This window comes from Thunnus maccoyii, chromosome 12 (genome assembly GCF_910596095.1).
Source record: "Thunnus maccoyii chromosome 12, fThuMac1.1, whole genome shotgun sequence".
In the NCBI taxonomy this organism is placed as follows: domain Eukaryota; kingdom Metazoa; phylum Chordata; class Actinopteri; order Scombriformes; family Scombridae; genus Thunnus; species Thunnus maccoyii.
In genome coordinates, this window is record NC_056544.1 from 18,986,573 (window position 1) to 19,008,666 (window position 22,094).

General features: G+C 40.2%; 2 protein-coding genes across 7 annotated transcripts in view; one reads left to right on the top strand and one right to left on the bottom strand.

Moving 5' to 3' along the window:
• rock1 (Rho-associated, coiled-coil containing protein kinase 1) overlaps positions 1-11,511 on the bottom strand; it is a 30,949-nt gene extending 19,438 nt beyond the window's left edge. The window contains exons 1-2 of one of the 2 annotated variants that reach the window (XM_042428895.1): positions 10,622-11,510; positions 176-257 (exon numbers count right to left, since the gene is read on the bottom strand). In XM_042428895.1, the coding sequence (XP_042284829.1) occupies positions 176-257; positions 10,622-10,714 (175 nt within the window). In that variant the 5' untranslated portion in view covers positions 10,715-11,510. Of the gene's footprint in view, positions 1-175; positions 258-10,621 lie in introns of both variants that reach the window. The other variant, XM_042428894.1, reaches the window with a different exon arrangement.
• A 3,104-nt stretch (positions 11,512-14,615) lies between these two features.
• Positions 14,616-22,094, top strand: part of greb1l (GREB1 like retinoic acid receptor coactivator) — a 42,385-nt gene continuing 34,906 nt past the window's right edge. For 4 of the 5 annotated variants that reach the window (XM_042429353.1, XM_042429357.1, XM_042429356.1 and 1 more), the window contains exon 1: positions 14,616-14,759. The gene's annotated coding sequence lies outside the window, so the exon portion shown is untranslated. Of the gene's footprint in view, positions 14,760-20,172; positions 20,193-22,094 lie in introns of those variants that run through there. The other variant, XM_042429355.1, reaches the window with a different exon arrangement.

Here is a 22,094-nt window from a genome sequence, read left to right on the forward strand (position 1 = left end):
CAAGCCTGCATAGAGGCGGTGACCCAAAAACAGCCTTCTTTTTCTGGGCCTGGGCTTATACCCATATGTAACAGGGGGACTGCAAAGCACAAATGGTTAAAGCGAGAGACACGGAGGGATCGACATTTAAAAGAGGATGTACGAGGGGGAAAAGCAATGACGAGGGGCTACTTACATCTATTCAAAAAGTTGTCAATGCTCTTGTTTTTCCTCAGGGCAGGGAAGTCAAGGTCGTACACCAGTGCATCCAAGCCATCCTGAAGAGAGAAGAGAAGGGTTAACAAGCAGGAAAAAAAAAAAAAGCTACACAGTCTCTACTACTCCTAACATCACAGGCAACATGTAAAAAAAAAAGGCAAACACAGTGTCCGGTCAGGCTGTTTGTCTCTGTGGGACAGCTTTGAGCGGTCACTTCTGCACAAAGCTAGTTTCAAGCCTGGATTACATTAATAATGTCTGGGAGGTTTTTAGCTTATTACAAAGAGCCGGATTTCACTGCTACTGTAAACATTCACAGTGTGTTACAGGGATTAATAACAGATCTACTAGTTGCATGTAGTCTGCAAAGGTCTATGTAAAAATCACTGAATCATGGTTGTAAGTCCAGTTTAATGCTAGAAGACGATATTTAAAATGCATGCCGACTAAGTATACATGAGGGATTGGAAAATCTGCTTTCATTTGGGTTTAGTTAATACAATAACAAGCATATTACAGAACGAGTAACCGAACAGGTCTGGTTTTAATGTTGTCAGTTACATGATGGATGGCCATGCAGCTGAAATGACGTGAAATAAGCCTGCTGTGAAAAGGTTATGACGTCCAGACGCTAGAGTCAGCTGCTGGATAGAATTGGATTCATGAGTTATATTACTGGAAAATCTATTCTGGAGCCAATAATGCAGACACAGACATTATGAAAATTATTTCAATTTGCATAAAAAAAAAAAAAAAAATGGTGGATGGAAAAAGCGAACGCCTGGTACATTTCAAAAACCCAACTGTCATTCTGGCTGGATGACCCAAAAGCCATATTTCCCACCCTGGTTACAAAGTTTCTAATAAAAGCAACTGAAGGAACTAAGTACCTTTTGATGACTGAGGCAACAGGGTGGTGCCTAACAATAACCATACAGTGAGGTCAACTGTGTGACTTAACAATACAAGGCTGCAACACCCACTGAAAACACAGAAGCTACTCCTTCTTCACCGGTTCCTGACCCTCATTAGGAAGCGCTTTCATAATAACTTGAGTAGCATCATTCCTGTGAGGTGTGAAGACGGGGCTGAGTATGATGGTGTCGATGTAATTGAAGAGATAAGATATCCTTCTTGGAAATCTACGATATTGGAATTCTGCGATTTGTAAACAAACAGTACAGGCTATCTTGCCTTGAGCTAGGTAGGAGCATAAGTGCTACTGGCGGGATTTAATCTAATCTTCCATAATCCAGAATGGCTGCAACAAGACAGGCACACAAACACTTGAACACCACATACTGTTATGCATTCCTTCCAGCAAGTGTGAGCCAGATGTTGAAACGGAGTATCTTTTGCCACTTTGTTACAGGTCAACTAGCCTACGTTTGCTTTCTTCAAAAAGTCAGAGAAAAAAAATACTACAACTAAATTGCTTATAATAAAAATAAACCCACTTCATTTCACTTGTAGATGCAAGATACATCATCCCTGAACTCACTATCAGACCAGGAATCTTGTCATTCCTGTACTGTGAATGATCTTCTGTTAACTAGTGACACATTTCTTTTTTGCACCTCTGAGCAAAACAATGATGACACATGGTGAATCAGCAGCTCAGACAAGGAGAGGAATCCTCTTAAGTAACTCTGCTGCTTGTGCTCAGCAGTGGCGGTCAGGGCCGTACCCCCCTCTATGAGACATAAAACAAGCAAACGCCCTCTGGGATGGGTGGAAGCAGGGGAGAAGGCAGGTGGGAGGGGAAAAAAAAAGGGAAAATGGGAGGTGAAGAATGGCTGGTGGGAAGGATAAAAGCGACGGAGACATTCACTGGGACAGAATGAGGGAAATTAATGAGAGAGGAGGTTGTAATCGACACACATGGCGACGCTGAGAGCCATCATCTGCTGAGCTTTAAAAAAAAAAGCTTTAAGCCAACTTTCAGAAGGGAGAATTCACACATAGATAGACCACTGGCTGGGAGAAAAAGGGGGCCTTGTTGGCCATTGAGTATCCAGCCAGCCTGCACTGGAAAAAAAAAAAACCTGAAGAACTGAGTCCTTCAGGACCCTAATCACAAGGCTCTGTGCTCAGCAATGCACGTTTGCATAACTTCCTGCCGCAGAGAACTCTGGACAGCCACAGTAACATTCCTTAACAGGACTGTACACGTCAGAGAGCTATTTTAGGTATGTGGCCAAACAAGTTCTCAACAAAAAGTGAAGGAAGGGAGGGAGAAAAAAAAAAAAAAAAAATCCATCCCAAGTACAGAGTCACATAGTGAGCCTTATTTTCAATCAGTACTAGTGCTTAACACTATGACGGAAAGGAGGAGGGAGTGGAGGGCTGTGCATGTGGGGCCGGCTACTCCAATGGGAGAACAAATGAAGGAAAAAACAAAGAAAAAAATCAGAAGACAGCCAAGGCTAAGAATCTCCAGTGACAAAAGAACCAGGTATAGTGAGTGGGAAAGCACACTGTAGCACAAACTACAGACTTTAATTGTTACATGTAGCTGATTTTACGGAACAAACTGCGCTATATTAAATCTGCAATTTAAAGCAGTAAGTGTGAATAACAATGGCTGTGTGAGAAGCAACTGTTCCGAGTTTGAATCTCAGCATTTGCATCTGCGCTGTGGTTTCTACTGGTGATCCTAGTGGAAAGAGGGACTGTGTCAAGGTATTTGTGGGGGATTGTATTTAGAGATACGGAGGTGTTAAGAGTGGGCGATATAGATAAAATCCTCTATCGCCATAATATATGATGACATGGTAAATTTTCTAGATGCTAATCCAGCATATCTAATAAGTGACACTGAAAAAAAAAATAAAAATCAGAGGCTTTCAAAGACCAAACTTCAATTCCTCACATCAATGTATCAACATCAGTTTGTCTGCAATATTAAACAGACTCTGTGTTTGTTTATTAACACATCACACACACAGAAGTAAGGTCACCAGGTTTAATATATAAATATTAAATATACTGTAGTCTGGTGGCTAATTTGTGATCATCAAGGTTGTAGTTCAATGACCAAACATCATCTGTGTTGTCTGGCTTTGACTCTCAGACCACTCTGCCAACGGACCAGATGGAGCAGCCAATAGCCCCAACATGGCTCAGCCAAAAATCATCCCCGGGCTATGCTAACAAATATAAGTGTGATGGTCCAGAATCACTGACGACACTCTTTCTTGGCTAGTAATTCACATTAATTTCACAGAGGTGAAACTGTGAAGCACATGTACTGAATTTGAGGCTGTGAAAATTTCAGGAACTGAAGGTTTCTGTTTACAGGCAAACAGAAGGAAACAAAGCATCAACAATAAATATGTGTAAGTATGAAATGGGGGAAAAAAATGATACAGTGCTGCAAATGAATAGTAATAATACAACAAGGGCCTAAATTCTAAGTCCATATGGATGTAGCCAATAGCCACCAAGATATCATAATACTTTGTAGAGACAGCAAGAATCAACCAGGCAAGAATATATTAATCAACAATATTAATCAAGCGCAAAACCTTAGAGACACTATGGCTGGTAGAAAGGTAGAAAATAATATTTTGGTCCTTATTTTTAAAAATGTAAACATCCAACAATGACTCATCAGTTTAAAACAAAAGTTTTACTGCAGTGGAAAAACAAACAAACTTTCTGAGTCAGCACACCTGCTGACAGCTGTTTTATATGATAATTTATGGTCTAACTGTATATAAAGTAGTTGAAACTAGCTCCACCTCCAGCAGCTGCAACAGTAACATGCTGCTCTAACACTGATGCTTCAATATTAATAATATAATGATGTCAAATATAATAATACATCAGCCAGAAGGACCAAACAACTATTTTAACTATACTTCACTTTTACTTTTTAACTACATTTTTTCTCCCTCAGTACGGGTTCTTATGACGTGCTGTGTGAACACGTCAGAAATCAAATGTGTTTATTGTTGAATGAATGGCTTCATTCAAAAGGCAGAGTGAAAAGCCGACCGTCAGAGAGAGGGGAGGGGGACGGGGAGATACGGTATCGTTTTACTACGGAGATAACAGAGCCTATTTTAATAATAGTGTTGCACTCGGTCAGTGTTATGGGTCTCTCATTTGTCATTCTGATGTAGCGACACCACAGGGTAACCAGGCTACCTGGGCTAAGCCGGCTAGCATACATACTATACATGAGCGTGCTACAGTCGTAAGTGGTGCGCTGCCAAAACTTGCCGGGTGGAACTTGTGCTCTAGAATCATTGTTCTGCACGTCGGAGTAAGTGGATTATTAAACTATTTTGACAGTAATCGTTTGGGTCAGAGATCATATTCTTCGTTAGACTGCATGCACCGAACTGTAACGTCCGAACCTTGATGGGTCGGGACAAATTCACGTACCGTTACACCCCTGATAACTATATATTTAAAGCTTAACATAAGCAATATTCCAACAATCTACCCTAATAGAAGCAGAGCAAAACCGTGCATGAAATTCACTCAGTGCAATAAGCACTGGGCGGTAGCAGGCCACAGGCTATGTTTCATTATGTGGCAGTCTTGGGGAAAAAAAAAAAAAAAAAATCACTGGGAAAAACTAGAGCTTGCAGGGCTCCATGTTATCCTATTTCTGCTGATGCTGCTTCAGGCAGAGGGCGACACATCTCTGGGATTACTAAATAATAATAATAATAACATGAAAAACCATCTCGTCGCACTATTAATGGAATGTGGTAATTATGCAAGTTTTAAAAAATGTGTATAGCAATACCAGTGGTTGACATTACATATGGCAATTATTTCTTTAAGCTTTAGGGGAGAGAAATCCACACACACACACACACATACACACACACACAACACACAAGCTCTTTTCCAGACATTTAAGTCTGAGTTAAAATTTCCATGGGAGATTCATCCACATCATCCCTTTCTGCATGCCAGAACAAGGCATGTGGACTGGCCTGAGTCGAGCCCTACTTCTCACTTCCTTTTCTGCCACCTCCTTCAAGACAATATGCTTTCCACATGTGAGCAATTGTGCAGACAGCCATTCGGTTTGCAATGCAAATAAAGGCAGTTTCATTGCAGGCTGGGCCCCGTGTAAACACGAATGGGATCACACAAGCCAATGAAGCCATTCAAAGCATTAAAATACCACATTACTTCCTTGCTGAAAGCTTTCAGGTACAAATAGAAATGTAAGGGGATACAAATCATCTGTTCTGGGATATATCAATTTGGAAAACTTAGGAACTCATCAGTCAGTTTCACTCAAGTTTTTTTTCATACTATGCACTTAGTCCGAACTCCTTTTGCGTAGTCCTGCTGTATATAATATCTACTGACAGGAAATCCCACTTACCTAGAAAGCCTGCATATCTAACAACTCTACTGGATAAATGGCAGTGACAGTGAACCCAGGGGTGGCAAAACAGGGGCATTCCATTTCCTTATGAGGTCCCAGTGAGCGAGAATCACTGTCACAAATGCTTTCATGTCAAAATATAATTGAGTTATTTCAACAGTGAAGAGCGCTCACGTGTTTCCACTGACTGAGCTCTGGATTCTCAAGCAAAACTCAAGTCTCCTTTCCTGCATTGCCCAGGATTTCTGACCTTACCCGAACAAATAACTATCTTATTAAACATTCACTCAGTTCACTTAGACCATCTTGACTGGATAGGGGTCGCAGAGTCCTTTGTAAGTGGGACAAAATAACTGGATTTTAGCCCTTAATAACTAAGATTAAAAAAAAAAGCAGGAGGCTGTAAAGTTCAATGGGTAAATCAAAGGAAAAAGCGTTCCATTATTAAAAGAGTGGATCATTTTAGTATGCATTCCTGCACATAATCAGTCAGTTGAGGGAATGCAGAGCTACAAATAGCTCAGCCAATTGTTTTTCCCATAGCCGAATAGCTGAGGAGAGCAGTTTACAACCGACAGCCCTGAACCTTTCTGACAATAGGGATGGATCAAATGCTGACAATAACCATTACTACAAATATGTGTTTTTCAACTTGAGATGGAATTCATCATTATAGACCAGGCCAGTGGTTTTCCCGGTGTTTTAACCAATAACTAACTTAGACGTTGTTTACAAAAATTTCTGTCTATTTTCCAAAGCCTACCAAACTTTATTCGACTGATTTTCCTGCTTCCAGACAGCAAGCTGTGAAAATTAACTTGCAGAGACTTGAAGCAGTCCACCACCATGAAAATTTAATCACTTATTTTTTTTTTATCAAAGTTATATTAGCCTTGCAAGATATAATGTAGCTGTGAGCGGAGACAATTTGCAAATAAAGTGGTGGTGCATTCAACGATGCTCTGGCATCCAAGATTCCAGTAGTTGTTTCCAAATCTGTCATTCCTGGCAGCCGCATTACCGTGTGACAACAACAAGGCTGGGCAACATGACAAAGAAAAAAAAAAATCATCAAAATATTATTTCACATTTGCCTCAGTCATCAGTGTTATACTTGCTAAATCTTAATTATGCATCAAAAGGTTGTGATGCTTGGTTAAACAGTCACAACTAACATAGAGTAAAAGCAAATTTTAAGCAACTTCAACAGGCTTAAACATAAAAACCACCAGTATAGTCATTTACAGAACGATAATGAGTCATCTCGTGCTTTCTAAATGAATAGGTACAGAAAATGACGTTGAATAATTTAATTTTACTACATCCTCAGGTTTTAGGTTAAGGAAATGGTAGAGCTCTCCCTGTAAAAAAGCATTAATTATTTTGACTTGATATTCAGCAAACATATAGCAATAATCCTGGTCTATTGACACATAGGCCCACATGCTAAGAAGAAAGTAGACATCATTTTCCTCTCAACTGTGCAGATCTGTCACTAAGTCTTGAATCAATACCAACTATAGTTGCATTATCAGTGCAGACAACACCTTGCAGGTAAGAATCGCCCATTAAAGACAAAGGTCACTTAAACAAGGGCAAGAATTGACTGTACTCTGGCTGTTACTTAAGCTGGGCCTCAGCAGATTTACTATGCGAGACGACTAAAAGCACACCAGTAAAATGATCCATCTAATGATTCTGAAGGCTCGATTTTAGACAGTCGTGACTGGGGACTGTCCCTTTGCCTGCACAAAAGCTCATGGACACCATCTGTAGACCCTGGTTTTGCTATATGACGGTTTACTTTGAATGCCAAAGCATGGGCGTAGGTGTCTGGGACTCGAATACACTTGGAGATGGAAATCATGCGGCATGCCAACAGTGGCAATGTGACCGTCATTGAGCAAATAAGTTAAAATAAGCATATAATGTTCACATTAGCCATTCTTATTCCATAGATTCATTGCCACACAGCACCACTGATTAGTTATAATGGCTTAAGCAGTAAAATAAGCACCTCTTTCAATCAGTTAAACTGACATTGTTGTGGGAAGACAAATACTAGCAGGTATTAATCTGCAAATATCATTTTAATACACTAATTATTCCACTCATTTAATAAAGTGTTTCTGCATTGTAAATTAGCTCATACTTATTGTATTTCAGAAGTGTATATGAATTAAAGCCTTTTTGTATCTACCACATTAACTACTATTAACACTGTTTATGATTTTAAAATTTCAGCTTCACTCATATTCTAAATCACTTTAATAAAAGAGCATCCATCTGAACATGTTCATGTAGCAGTCACACAATCACTGTCTACAAATCTGGTTTACTGGCCTTGTCGCTTCCTGTAATTACTCTTATTACAGATTTAGAGTCCAAATAACAGATGAAAGACAGATCAAAACACAGAGTAGCTAATGCACCTCAAGTGTCAAAGTAAGAACAAAGACTATGCCAGGAAGCCTTTATATATCGTTCAAATAGAGGCAAAGCCCATGCAAAACAAGTTCCAACATATCAACCCAACCATTCTAATTTACCAAATGATAAACATACTCTACCACTGAAGGCGTATTCAGTATTTTCACAAATGTACTAACATCCTATTTCCTGTATGCTAACGTTCAGAGACACAAACTAATGTGAGGATGTTCAATCCAGGCATATACTATGAAAGAAGGATCTAATGGAAGCTATCGGTCGTTGTCAACAGAAAAACATATCAATTCTGGGACCCTTAATGTCAGCAAGCTTTCCCATCACAATGTCAGGAATTCTGTCTGTACAGATTGGCTCTTTAGAAGCCTGCCTTGAGCACAATGATTGGGGAGGGGGCAGCCCATCCAGATAAGGCGCTCTTCTTTCCAAGCAGGATTTATTTAGGGGGGTAAAGATAAGGGGCGACAGGGTTGGAATACAGGGCTTGATAGGCCGGCCCAGAGCTGAGTGGTAAGGTGCAGGCCAAACGTCACCATCACGCAACACAGGCCAGGCTTCTCTGGGAAGAAAACTAGAATCACAACAGTGCTATACTTGAGACAGAAAGCAGTGCCAGCTCAAGACTCAGGTACAGAAACACAGCCAGTAAGAGGCTTGCATTGTGCGTTCTGATGGAACCTATTACTCATAGCCAAGCATGTTGGCTGCTTTATGAGTTAAATGTCCTGATTCACGGCCTTCAGAAACATGAGTCTTCAGTCCACATAATTTTGGTTTATGGGTAGAGAGCAGAGCCCACACCCAGCTACCTCAGAGCAGCCTGCCTGGTCTCAACTCTCTCCAGACGTGCAGAATGGCTTTGGGACACACAGGGAACTCCAGGCCAGTCAAAGACAAGAGGTTATTTGATTAGCATGGAATTTTATTAAGCTGTGGGTGGAGTTGCATGGTGGCAGAGAGAGCCTCGGCAAAAGGCCTCCATTCATTGATCAAGGGAGATTGCAGAGAGGGGAAAAAAGAGGAACAACACCCTTGTGTGTGTGGCTGCCAGCAGGAACAGTCCCCACAGCTTTTTGCCATTAAAAATGCAGAGCATGTGCACTTTTAGGTGAGTTTAATTGGCTCTTTCTGCAACAGGATGGGAGGTCACAGAGACTAAGCAAGTTTTCTTTTCAAAAGAAAGCTATCCACAGAAGGTTATACACAAATACTCCAAGTTAGGTGTGTAGGTGGGATTTAAGGACAAGCCCCCTTCCCAAAAACAGTTTCCATGATGTCCCTAAGACAATCTACCTGCTAAAACACTTATGTCACACATTCAAGATACAGGGGTCATTAATTAAAGAGTATGACCTTATGCGCACAACACCTGAATGAGTTACAATGAAACTACTGTATACAGAGATCCGTAACTACCAGTCATCCCTTGCTACTTCAAACAGTGAACCCTAAGTGAAAACTCAGGCGGGTATGTCTGAGTTTTCAAAACATGGGCACCAAAACAGAGGTACCAAGGTCAATCCCTGAAAATTCAGGCCAGAACTTTCCATCCAATTACCCACATGAATATCTGGCTTCATCACACTATATATCTGAGTGCAACTGCTCTTGTGAGTCACCAAGGGCCAAATCCTTGTGAAAACATTCAGTGCCACTGTCACCCAAGCCAAAACGCTCCCGATATCAACAAACACTTGACACAACAACATCCCCTTAGCTTCCACTCCATGGTGAGTCAGTTCCTGGGATTGCCACATGTAATAAAAAAAAAATCTATGAAGGTGTTGCTTTAGGGTTTAGCACGTGGCAGCAGCCGCCTTCTTTCTCATAGACTGGAGAGTCACTTCATGAGTTGTCACCCATAGACAGGAAGCAGTCAGGGTGAACTCAAGCCAACAGGTGTAATGATGCAGCTGGAGGCCTGCAGGTTAGAACAAGCTTGCAGGCAGCCTATCACTTCAAATGAAACTTTGATAAGTAAATTCAGACAAAACAGCACAGAGCACACCTAACCAACCTCTTGCAATTGATCTGAAGGTCACACTGGTGACATCACATACCATTATCAGACTGAAGAAGATGTCAAGGAAACCACTTCACTTGATCACATTTAATAACACGATGTATTACTACTGACGTAAATTAGACCGAGAATAATCTGAGAAAATAATCTTAAAGCGTGTCTGTTGTCATCTGTCAGACAAATTTAGACACCACTGCTTTTTAATTAGTTAGTCTCCTTTAAGGAAACCAAATTATTGAGTACTGAGAGTCCATCGCTGTGGAAATTAAACACAAACCCTGCTGCTAGCAATTACAGATTCATTGTTTTTGGCTGGGAGTTCATATTATATTTGAGTACAGAATAACAGAGTTCAACCCGCTGATTGTTTTGTTTTCGTTAATACTTAAGGACATATACGCCCACATGCAGATATTTGAACTTGGCTTAGTGTGTGAGCCAAACTGGCCAGTCAGCGTCAATATCAACACATTTCTTCTGCGACAATTGAGACGACTTGTTGGTCTCGGAAAGAATTTCTGCTCCAAGGAGTAGACTGACCCCGAATGGCTGACTCGTTAGCTACCTAGCCAGCTAGCAAGCTACAAACTTACCAGAAGACAATCCGTATTTATTTCTGACTTTGGGTCCTTCAACATGGCATCGATTTTTTCAAATCGAGCCCCCAGACTTTCTCCAGCAGACATTTTTGCTGTTGAACTCAGTCCCGGTGTTGAGTTATGAACAAAAAAAGCTCACTGGCGAGGCAGAAGGCTGGCTAGCTAGCCTTAGCAGCCAGCGGTAGCTAGCTAGCCAAATGTTCCTTTCTTCGTGTGAACTTTCCGCCGCACTTCAAAGAAAACACATCGTTCTCCTCGAGTTTTCACAGACGATAAAACGTTTCTGGTTGCGTTGAATATACAAAAGCCACATTTCCAGTGTCGAAAGATGTTTCCCAGTATGAGTGGCAAATAACTTCAGTGGTAGAAGATAAATGCGGCGACAGATTAGTCAGCCTCCGCAGGATGCCGCAGAGGATAAGGGCTTAAAAATGTTGGTGCATCCAAACAAAAGGCAACTTAAACTTGAATGTAACGTCTATTTGGAAAGCACAGTTTGTGGGAGGGTTAGTCCGGGCCCGTTCCCATATCTGTGCCAGGCCCTTGCAGAAAACGACAAACGAATCTGACAGCTCAAAAGTAGAAGTGGTGGGAAAAAAAACTTCTGCTTCTTCCAAATTTCGATCAGTTGAAACACGGAGTCGTTACAGCGTTTAACGGCAGTCCTTCCGCCGCAGCCCCGTGCACTGTCACTGACTGTCGACTGCTCGTCGTCCAGACGGCTTTATCTCTCAGATCGAAGGCAAACAGATTGGATTTTGATGTATGTTAGGTTTTGGGGGGGAAAAAAACAGCAGACGATGCCCGATTTTCTCCCACAGCCTGGCCAACATGTCCGCCTTCCTGTTCAAACACCCCGGAGAAGCAACTTCAAAATGTCAATGCACTGCGCATGCGTGCCGCATTCAAAGAGTTCAGATTGATGGTGGCAACATGTTGCTGGTCTACTTGCAAAGTTTACATTTTTATCTCATAGAAAAGCTCCTCTGGGTGAGCAAAATACAACAAATCATAATTACTCGTCTTGTCATTTCCAAAACTTCAAATGTTCTACCTACTACATGTATATAAAATAACGTCTTTTTCTCTTTTTTTTTTTTTTTTTTTTTACCATTTAATATTTATTTCAGCACTCTTTGCACTTTTCACTTCTTTGCACTATTTGTATTCTGTTAACAGTCCACAGAAACGGTTTCACCTTTATATAGCCATTACTCGTATGCGCTAACATACTTGGGCAATTAAAGATTATTCTATTCTATTCTATTCTATTCTATTCTATTCTATTCTAGTATAATATAATCAAATAGAATATATTTTTATACAATAGAATATTGTGTAATTGTCATTACTCAATAGATTATTCTTTTGAGTAAATGCTTTTAGTTCTGAACCATAATTAAATAGCTTATTTGATTCTATCCCATTCTATATAGAGTAGTGTATTCTATATATTCTATTCTATTATATCCAGTAATTAAAATGATCTAGGGCTGGATTAAAGTGCCAGGAGACCATGGGGCAAAAATGAGCTGTGGGTCTTAAATGCAACAACACAATTAGTGGAGATCGCCTGACATGCATATGCATTTTCATGAATATCAGCTGTTGCACACAGGAGTTAAATATCACTTTCTGTGTCCACCATGTGGTAGCAGGGAACACCCACTAATTATGCATCATGTTGCTGTATATCATGTGTAGACAAAACAATGTAAATTTCATGTAAATCGGATGATGTCACATAAGGCTGACTTCGTGTTGTCAGTAGGTGGCACTATGACTATGACTTAAAATAGGCATGTAGATGTCTTCAAGCTTGGACTCTTATCCAGCATGTGAAATTTGGGGCAGATTGGACAATGTAAAGTCAAGTTATAACAGCTTCATCTTTCACTGCGAAACATGCATATTTTCCACATCAGCGACAGCGTTCCTGCAAAAACTCAAAAGCTTGGCAATTTGGTATTGTGAAGTCCTTGAGATTTCACTTTGAGGTGGACCTGTTGATTCCTCTAGGAAGAGTTTCAAAAAGTTCCATACCTGCAAATTGCATAAAATGGCCTGTTGTCACATGACCTATGACATCATTGTTCAAAGTATCGACTGTTCCTTCACAATTTAGTGTCACAGTACTCTGAGGGTTATACCAATCAAATTACAAATGAATCCAATAAACCTTCTAGGAGGGGTTCGAAAAAGTTCACGTAAAATACAGAAATATCGGGGCAACTTTATCCCAACTACAGCCCTCCACACATTAGAGGACGCTATGGAGCCCACTAAACATGCATGAACTCAATCGCTGTATATTCTTGCAATGTTCATGGGTTCTGATGTGTGCTCCAAGTTTTAAGAGTTTTCGAGCACACCTTGCACATCAAAAACAGCTTCCTGTTTCATGGTGAATAAAGCATCACTATGGCAACAGCGTTTGATGAAAACTCAAAAGCTTCACCACTTTGCATCATCAAGATCTTACAACTTTGCTGACCACATTTCAGGTGGATCTGGTTAACCTGGTAGGAGTAGTTTGTTAAAGTATAGGGCCTATAACTTCCTGTTGCCAGTAGGTGGATACATACATAGATACCTGGGGCCTGTGGGGCCCCTGATGGAGCCCCGGGGCAGTGGCAGCCTTGCTATTTGGTAATGGAAATTACTCAGCTACTCCATTAATCTATAGGTTACCATAGTCAATAAGATCAGGTTCTGGGCCTTAATCAAATATCTTAATCTATTCTGTCCTATGTTATACAGAATCATCTTTTCTATATATGATAAACTTTCTATATACAATTAACTTTTCTATTCTATTCTGATTTTCTTTAAAGATTAAGTAAAGAATGTTTTATATCTATCTATCTATCTATCTATCTAATGTCTGTCTACATGTCTGTCTGTTTGTCTGAGACTAATAAAAGAAAGGGGAAAAGGGAAGACAGAAAATTAATTACTAATAAACGGTGTGTATTCATGTAAGAGTCATGTTAGTCAAACTTTAAATAATCACTTTTGTTCCTTTTTTCCCTTTGAAAGCAAGGATCCTGCTCTGTTCTGCTGTTTATTCAGCATGTCCCCCAACAGAGGGCGATGTTCTACAATTCATGTTGAAAAGTCACTCGTGTCCTGAAACTTGAATAAGACCCATGATCTTGACTTTTACAGGGTTTACTGAACCTGCTGTCACAACATGCTCCCCGGATACCGGCTGTCAATTAATTTGTATATCAGTTTATATGGGCGGAGGATGTACTTTACTTTTTGTAAAGATTGCAATGATCATGGGTTTGTGCGACCTGCTCAACCTATATGAAGCCTCTTGAATTCAATGCATTTCCGCCAACAGAGGGAGATATTTGAACCTGAAACCCATAGTTGGAGAAACAGGCTACCTTACATAGGCCTGTATCTAAAATGAAAATAATAGTAATTTTGTTATAGCTATACAGTATACATGTATGTATCTTTGTATCCAATTTACAGTCCACATAAACGATTTCACCTGTATATAGTCATTCCTTGTGTATATTTCTGAAGATTGTTGTGTTGTTATTTTGTGTAAGTCACTAAACTGGAGTCAAATTCCTTGTATGTATAAACATACTTGGCCCATAAAGATGAGTCTGATCTATGTATGTATGAATGCATGCATGAAGGCTATGTATTTATGAATGTATGTATGAATGTATAACGTATCAACAGTGGAATTATTCATTTTGCAATTGTTTGCATGTTTGCAGGTTGTTTATTTACTATTAGTTACTGCGATACTGCTAGTTACTGTGCAGCTGAACTTAATTTTGGTTCATCTAAACTGTGAATTAGTTCGTCACCTGGTTACGTTTCTGACGGATTACTTTCTTGTGTCTTCCTTTGTGTTTTCAGCTTCCCCGCTAGAGCAACAAGCTGAACTGAACTTCTTCCGTTCAAGTGAACCAAACGGTACGTACAGTAATTTCCTGACGTCACTCGGCGGCTCCGTCACTGTGCGCAGAGCGGCTGTGGCAGAGCAGAGCGGAGCAGAGCGGCGGCGTCGGTGTTGCTGCAGCCGGGGACGCGAATTTAACCCACAGACCCGATTCTGCATGGACATGACCCTGTAACACACATCTCCGTGTGGAAAAAAAAGGTAGGCACGCATTGGGACTTTGTGTTTCTGTATCCTCACGTCCACACACCTGTTAAATATCACATGCTTATACGAAGGCACGGTAGTGATCATGAACGGGATTAGTTTGGTTAGGTTAACGCTCCCCGGGTCACTTCACTGCTGCCTGGTGACGCTCCGTCAACAACGCTCAAACAGATGATTAAAGTTTGGTTCATCACTACATTTGCCCGGAAATCTAAACCGCTGGTGGAAAAAGTGTACCCGTTTTTATAAGAAGGGGTCGTTAAAGTTGGCAATGACGTGAGGCGATAATCAATTAATTAATAGCCATGCAAACTCAGTCGGTAAGCCCGTGTGAATGCTCGGATATAATGAATGCATCTTTCGGAGTTAACGCTGATTTTAATGTACAGGCTGCATTACATTAGCGCAGATAATAACGCTTTACCTAATGTGGTGGCTGTCAGTGATGCTCTGTCGCAAATGCGTGCGTAAACGTCCTACATCTAATAGCCAATTAGTCTTTTAATAAATCTATTTTGCAGTGTCATATGAGTGTCAGTGTGGAACTTTGCCTTTTTAAAACCTGAAGCAGAAAAGCAAGTCAAAGAAACTTGATTTATTATTGATATATATCACTGGTCAATTAATTTATCTCATGAGTAATGAAAGAATCATAGATGAGTCTGTCCTGCTTCAATAAGTGCAGTTAACACAAGGTTAATCTCGACTGTGGAGTTTTATTTCACCCTCCTGCTGATTAATCATTGTTAACAAAGTCATGTCAAGTATATCTGGAACCAGGGCTACAAATTTACATGTTTGTCTGTTGAATACTGTTACAGTTGCCTAAGGCTCAGGGTTGAAAACAGGTATCAGCAGCTTAGATAAACTCACATCAGATAAGAGTGACCTGGGAGATGTAGTCGGTGGTTTGTCATTGTAATTACAGGCAAACCAGTCTGTCTTGACTACATCTAATCTGCCATTCCTCATGTTTCGAGTCCCAAAGGTTGCATTCCTCATGTCTCTCCAACCCCCGTTTTGTACTTTCAGAATGTCAGTAGAGCTAATGACAATTACATGCATATTACAAGATCCCACAAACTACAGCAGAGAATGTTCATTTTAGCAGATACAGAGAGGCCTTGTTTACTGCTGTGCTGCATCATTCTCTCAAACATAGTCACTTTTAACGAAAGCAGCATTTATGGAGCAATTTCTAATCCAGGCACCTAACAAATTCACTTCTCACGCTTTAAAATCTTAGATCTTAGAATATCTGCATAATTAGAAATATTGCTTAAAAGCCTGATTCATGATTTCTGATCATCATGGTAGTCTTCTGCAACTCTATATCCTATAAAAAAATAAATATCTACCACAGAGAAACATCCTTTGAAGTCAGACAGGTAGACTACAAGTATGTGTACAGTATCATGTGAGTACACGCTCTGTACGAGCCGTGCGGGTTGTGAATTTGTTGGGTGGCCTCTCTCGCCTAGAGCACGCGCAGCCCTGTCAAGAGAGGGCAAGGGCTGGAGGGGTCAGGAGGCTCTGAACGCTGACCATCTGGCCCTTGGGGGGCTGGTTTCCTCACTGGTTGCCTTTGTTCCCTGCGAACAATTGGGACTTAATCTGGGAGGAGATAAGTAAGACCCCCGTGACACCACTCCTGCACCCGGACAGGTTTCTCTCTTTAGCCTTGAAGGAGACATCTTCTTTCCTGTGCCGCTTTGTAAAAGCTCTTGAGCCGGTCACGTTTGGCGTCGGGCATTGTCCTCGTGTGATTGTGGCATCTTAACTTTTTATTTTTCTAATTGGCCCTGGAAATAGAGTAAGTGAGTTCCATATAGTGGTGAAAAAAGAAAGCCTGATCATTAATATGTAGCCAAAACCTAAAAACCATATGTCACTGTAGCTCCTTGATAAGCAATAAACACAAGCAGGTTTTCTCCTTTTAAATTACAGATTTAGCAACTCAGATGAACCAAGATTGGATATACCAAACTACAAAACAAGTAAATTATAGTTATAACACATTTCTGTCCACCCTCAAAATATGCCCCATCTAAAATAATAACACACCTTTTCATCATGCTGAAAATACTATTTTGTAAACCTTTTATCTTGTTATGATAATGGCTCCTCTCTATTTTTTGCCCAAGTTCTCATTCAGAGTTGTTTTATAGTGAAGAAGACCTGCTGTGAAGCAGAGGGCTTCCCAAAAAAATGCAACATGACATTTCTCACTTGAAAAGCCAGACCAAGCTGTGGCTAGATGACTATTTCACATCCATTTGTAGATGGGGCAATTGTCACCAGGGTAACAGATTGATTTATTTTCTCTCATTTTTCTCCAGCTATTATTTTGAGCACGTGAGGACTCTCTTTTTGCTGTTTATGCCTTGTGTCTGCTCATTTTGCCCTTGGTGTATCCGTTTATCTTGCAGGGGAAAAAATAGAATATGTTTGTTTGACAGCCAACATTTTATTCAACACGTTCTCTGTTTATTGCTCTCTGTTATGACAAACGAGTGTGTGATGGATCACTTGGATGTGTCATAACAAAAAGGCATACATAGCGATTGATTACCAATCCAGTCAGTAACACAGCTTTCAGTTTCTTCTATAGTCTCAGCCAGCTCTAGGAACATATTATTGTATATATTGATCTATGAGGCAAAATCTTTTACACGGAACACCCTCACAGATCATTTGCATTAGATCACAAGCCGGGCAGATGCTTCTCTTGATCCTTTCAGAGGTACTTCTTAGTGATGGGCTTTTCTGATCCAGAGTACAGATGGTACAAGGGACAATATCTCAACTAGAGGGATCAGTGCTATTGTTTCACACTTTTTTGGCCGTGATGTGGCCGGACAGAGAAAACAGGTGGTCCTCAAAATAATCATCATTGATCAAACTACTGAGGCAGCAGTCACCCCACTTTTAAAGTTTTCCCCATGTTTATGTTGACATGGAGATTATTGTGTCATTAATACTGATGATACACCATGATCTGATCATAGCTAATTACTAAGCTAAAGTTTATAAAAACAACATGGAAATCATGGATGCACGTTAGTACTTAGCAAGATATTTTATGATTTAGATGTTTGTTTTTGCATGACAACTTTATCGCTTCAGGAGTCTAATGTGAGTCAAAAGCATTCAGTGACCTTATGCAGGCTGCTCAGAATTCAAAGAGAATAGATGTAATTAGACAGAAACATCTTTGTACTGTATATCAGTCAAACTGTTCAATGTCTATTTGCAAAAAAACATCAGAAATAAAAGCATGTCATCTGCAGAGTTAAATGTGTTGCGCATGGATGCTCGTAAACTTTTATCTCATCTTTTTTACGGAGGGTCAAGAATGCCAGGAACACTGTGTGTTAACAAAAGAGAGAAATATTCACAGAATATAATGCCAACGTCAGCAATGCATGTTTTCTTTTTCCATCGGTTAATTGAGCTTCTTTTAGTTTGAATTTCCTGCTGTGATCTTCATTCATCCACCCTCTGACAATTATTAGATATATTGAATGTCTTGCTTCTTGCTATTTTGTCCATATTATATCCAAGGAACAAAATGTGTCAAAACGTCTAAGGTGGTCATCTTCTCCTGCCTTGGCCTTTTAAGTGACCAAACCTCTGTTCAAAAATGCAGCATGAAAGAAGAGGGAGGGAAAGCACAGATAAGGTCTTGGAAGGAGTAAGGGAGGCTGAGGAGGGGAAGAGATGGGAGAAGAGGTTAAAACAGATGTGGGAGTGATGAAGAATGAAACAAGGCAGCTGGATGCAGGCAGCAAGTGAGAAACAAGGCAAACCTCAGGATCGCGGCTGGTCGGTTCGAGTGAAGGAACAGAAGGGAGTGTGCACAGGATTCAGCGAAATGCGAGACTAAATGTATGTACTGTATGAAGGTGTATGACACAGTCGACAATTGGATCATTAAAGCCAATCTCACAAAGGCCTGTGCCCCTCCCCCGGCTGAAAAGAGATGTCAAAGGTCTGTGACCTCTTCCATTTATGTGCATTGATCCCTCTGGTGGGGGTGGGGCCTCCTCCTCAGAGCCCTCTACCATCAGCTGTTATATCTTAGTTTCACTTGCAGGAAACAGGGCAATTATTTTATTTATTTTTTTTACATTTTAATGATTTACTTATTTGTTTATTTTTCATTTTCATCATTAGTATTTTATTTTTTCTTGAAAGCTGAAATGATTAGTTAATTATTAAATTAGTCTTTAAAGAAAATTAATTGACAACAATTTAACATTAGAAAAATCATCTAAGTTATTTTAAAAATTCTAAAAATTCACTGATATTAAAGTGAATATTTGGGAATTCTGGACTGTTGAAGCTTGTGAGGAATATTCTCAACTAATTTTTTTTATAGACCAAATAGCTTAATCGGTATATATATATAGTGCATGCAGTTGTAATGTACATTTCATTGAGCAAACATTAGCATATTCAATCAAGAGCACACTCTAAACCTGAGAATGAACACTTTTATTTTTTTTATCTAGGAATCTACAGTAGCTAAGACATACAGTATTGTCACCACAGACCCTTTCATTTTTGTTCTCGCTGCATTATATCAGCTGACATGTTTTACAGGTTCAAGCCACATTGAGAAACATGAACACACTATCTAGCAGTTCATTTACTATTTGACTTCATTCTGGGTGAATAACATTCATTCCTGTAAGTCTGACCATGAATTTGTGCTGTTGGGTGTGAGTCTCCTTCACGCCAGGGTGTTTACGGCCTGCTCAGCAGTGAAGGGGAAACTGAAAGGTTGTGTGGACAAACTTCTACTCACAACTAAAATGTGCCTTTCTTTCTCACAGCCCTAGAATGTGGCTTTTACGTAATGATGAATGAAAGGAACTTACAGTCAGGAAGGTAGAACATGCAATACGTAGGAGTACAGCCAAAAAAGACTGGCCTGAACATCCTGCTCTTTGTCGAAAGGGAGGCTTCGGATGCTAATTGTGTGTGTGTGTGTGTGTCTGTCTGTCTTTCTCTGTGGTAGATGGCACTTCCTGTTGTCCTGTTAGTTATCTCAGATTAAGACATGCATGACTGGTTCTTATCTGTCACCACATCCAGGTTGATCAACCAACTGACTCAACAAACTCCAACCTTTAAGCCCTCTATCTCTGTAATATTGTATATTTATACACTTATTCCTATTCATACAGCTGTTTTCAAAGTATTTTGCAAAGGCATCTAAATAAAAAGCTAAATTAAGCACCAAAAAGTTAAAACCTCCAGATTTATACCTCCATTGCCCTCTTTTTCTCTGCACTCCCACATCTAGATCAAAGTTGAAATACCTCACTGACAGAAATGAATTGAACTTTATTGGACATGCACCCAAGTCGACCGTCAGGAAGCGCATCCACGGCAAAGTTGCAGGGTTGCCATTAAGTGCAGGTGTGTGCATGTGTGTGTGTGTGCGTTCATGGGGGAGTGATGGCTTGTCAAGGTGAAGGAGCAATTTCAGACTTTTGTTCCCTGAGTTGAACTCTCGAATTAGCAGCAGCAGCAATAAACAAATAAGGTTAATAACCCTGACACCCGAGTCCTTGTATCTCGCATTGCATCACAGCAGGATTATGGTATGCAGTGCTTATCTCGTGTCTGCACAGTGTTCCTCCTTTTTTTAGATCAATCTCTTGGATTTTTGTGGGCTCCATTATACCAATGCAAGCTCGCGAAGAGCAAAGTGTACGTGCGGCTCTGTGGAGAGCACTTAGTAATAATATCCTCATTCCTGCCATTGAAACCTGGAGAGCATCCAGCTGAGAATCCCGTCTCGCACAGTGCTGTTATGGAACAGTATGTTCTTACATGGTGTTCCGCTGTATTTCTCCCCCCCCCCTCCGTGCACAGATGCCAACCCTTTGGAACAGTACCTGCAGCAAGACATTACTGCTTGCATCTTACGTGTTCTTTTTGAAGAGTACAATGTGTGCTGTGTAATTGGCTGGATCGTAGTACAATAATCTGAAGGAAAGTTAATAGTTTTTAGGTTGAATTCCATTTTGGCCTTTGTGTGTCCTTTTTTTCCCCAAAGATAAACATTTGAATCATTTATCACAGCATCAGGTTTCCATCTCTTGATTATCGTGACAGTTAGACACACTGATCATCCTCAGAATTTATTATTTCATTTTCACTGCGCTTGTAATCTGCAGCTGCAACAGACCCACTTAATATTTTCTGAATTGCTCTGTTATTGAACATATTCCAACTGTGGTGGGATAGTATGTGGGAGGAAATATGCATTTGTGCAACAAATAACCAAATATTTACCCTTTTTATACCCTTGCCTTTCTTTCCTGCTCCTTTTTAGTTGTGTGGTGATTTAAGTTTCTTCTTTTTTGTGTTAAATGAAGGTAAGTGAGACTAAAAAAAACGGAAGCAAAAGCAAATTGATTTTACTATAAAAAAAAATTTAAAAAAAAGCCTGCCCACAAACACAAACATACATACAGTAGATAAACAAACTCTATCCCAAACAGGACATTCACTTTCTCCCTCGCTCTCCCTCCCTCTTCATATTGAAACACAAGGTCACTGTGTGTTGATGCTGCCAGGGTTTGTGGGGGAGAGGGCTGTCTTTAGCAGAAGGCTTTTCTATAGGCTGTCACAGATTGTCCAAGGCTACGGTGACCAAGACCCAGTCCTCTGCTGCGAGGACTCAACGTTCCTCTGTTGGCAGGGGGAGGTCATTCTCTTTCTATCTCTCCCTCACTCTCTCTTTTCATTCTCTCTGTGTGAACTTGTGCAATTGCAACTCAAGCACAAACAGAAGGAAAATCTGGCAAAAAAAAGAAAATACACAGAAAAGCATACTGTAGAATATGAAGAATTCCTTATGGATTTTCTTAAGTAGATCTGCGTACTGACTTGCTGCTAAAATCAATAGCATTAAAACACACATTAGCATTTTCCATTGGACTAATTCAATGAAACCATACCTACCAGTTGTGAGACTAGCTGGGCATTTGTAAGCTGTCAATTTAAAGCATTGCCAAGAAGACAACAGAGAGCTGTTTGTAAGTGAGCTTTGTAAGAAGCTTGACCACATGTGGTTCATGCAAAAGCCATGCAGTCTTTCATTTGCATTCATATAGAGCTGCAACAATTAGTGGATTCATTGATTAGTCGATCGTCAGAAAATTAATCAGCAGCCGTTTTGATAATCGATTAATTTTCAGTCATTTTTCAAGCAAAAATGACAAATATTTAATGGTTCCAGCTGCTCAAATAATCAGATTTGCTGTTTTTTCCTTATCATATATGATGGGTAACAGAATATCTCAACATTTT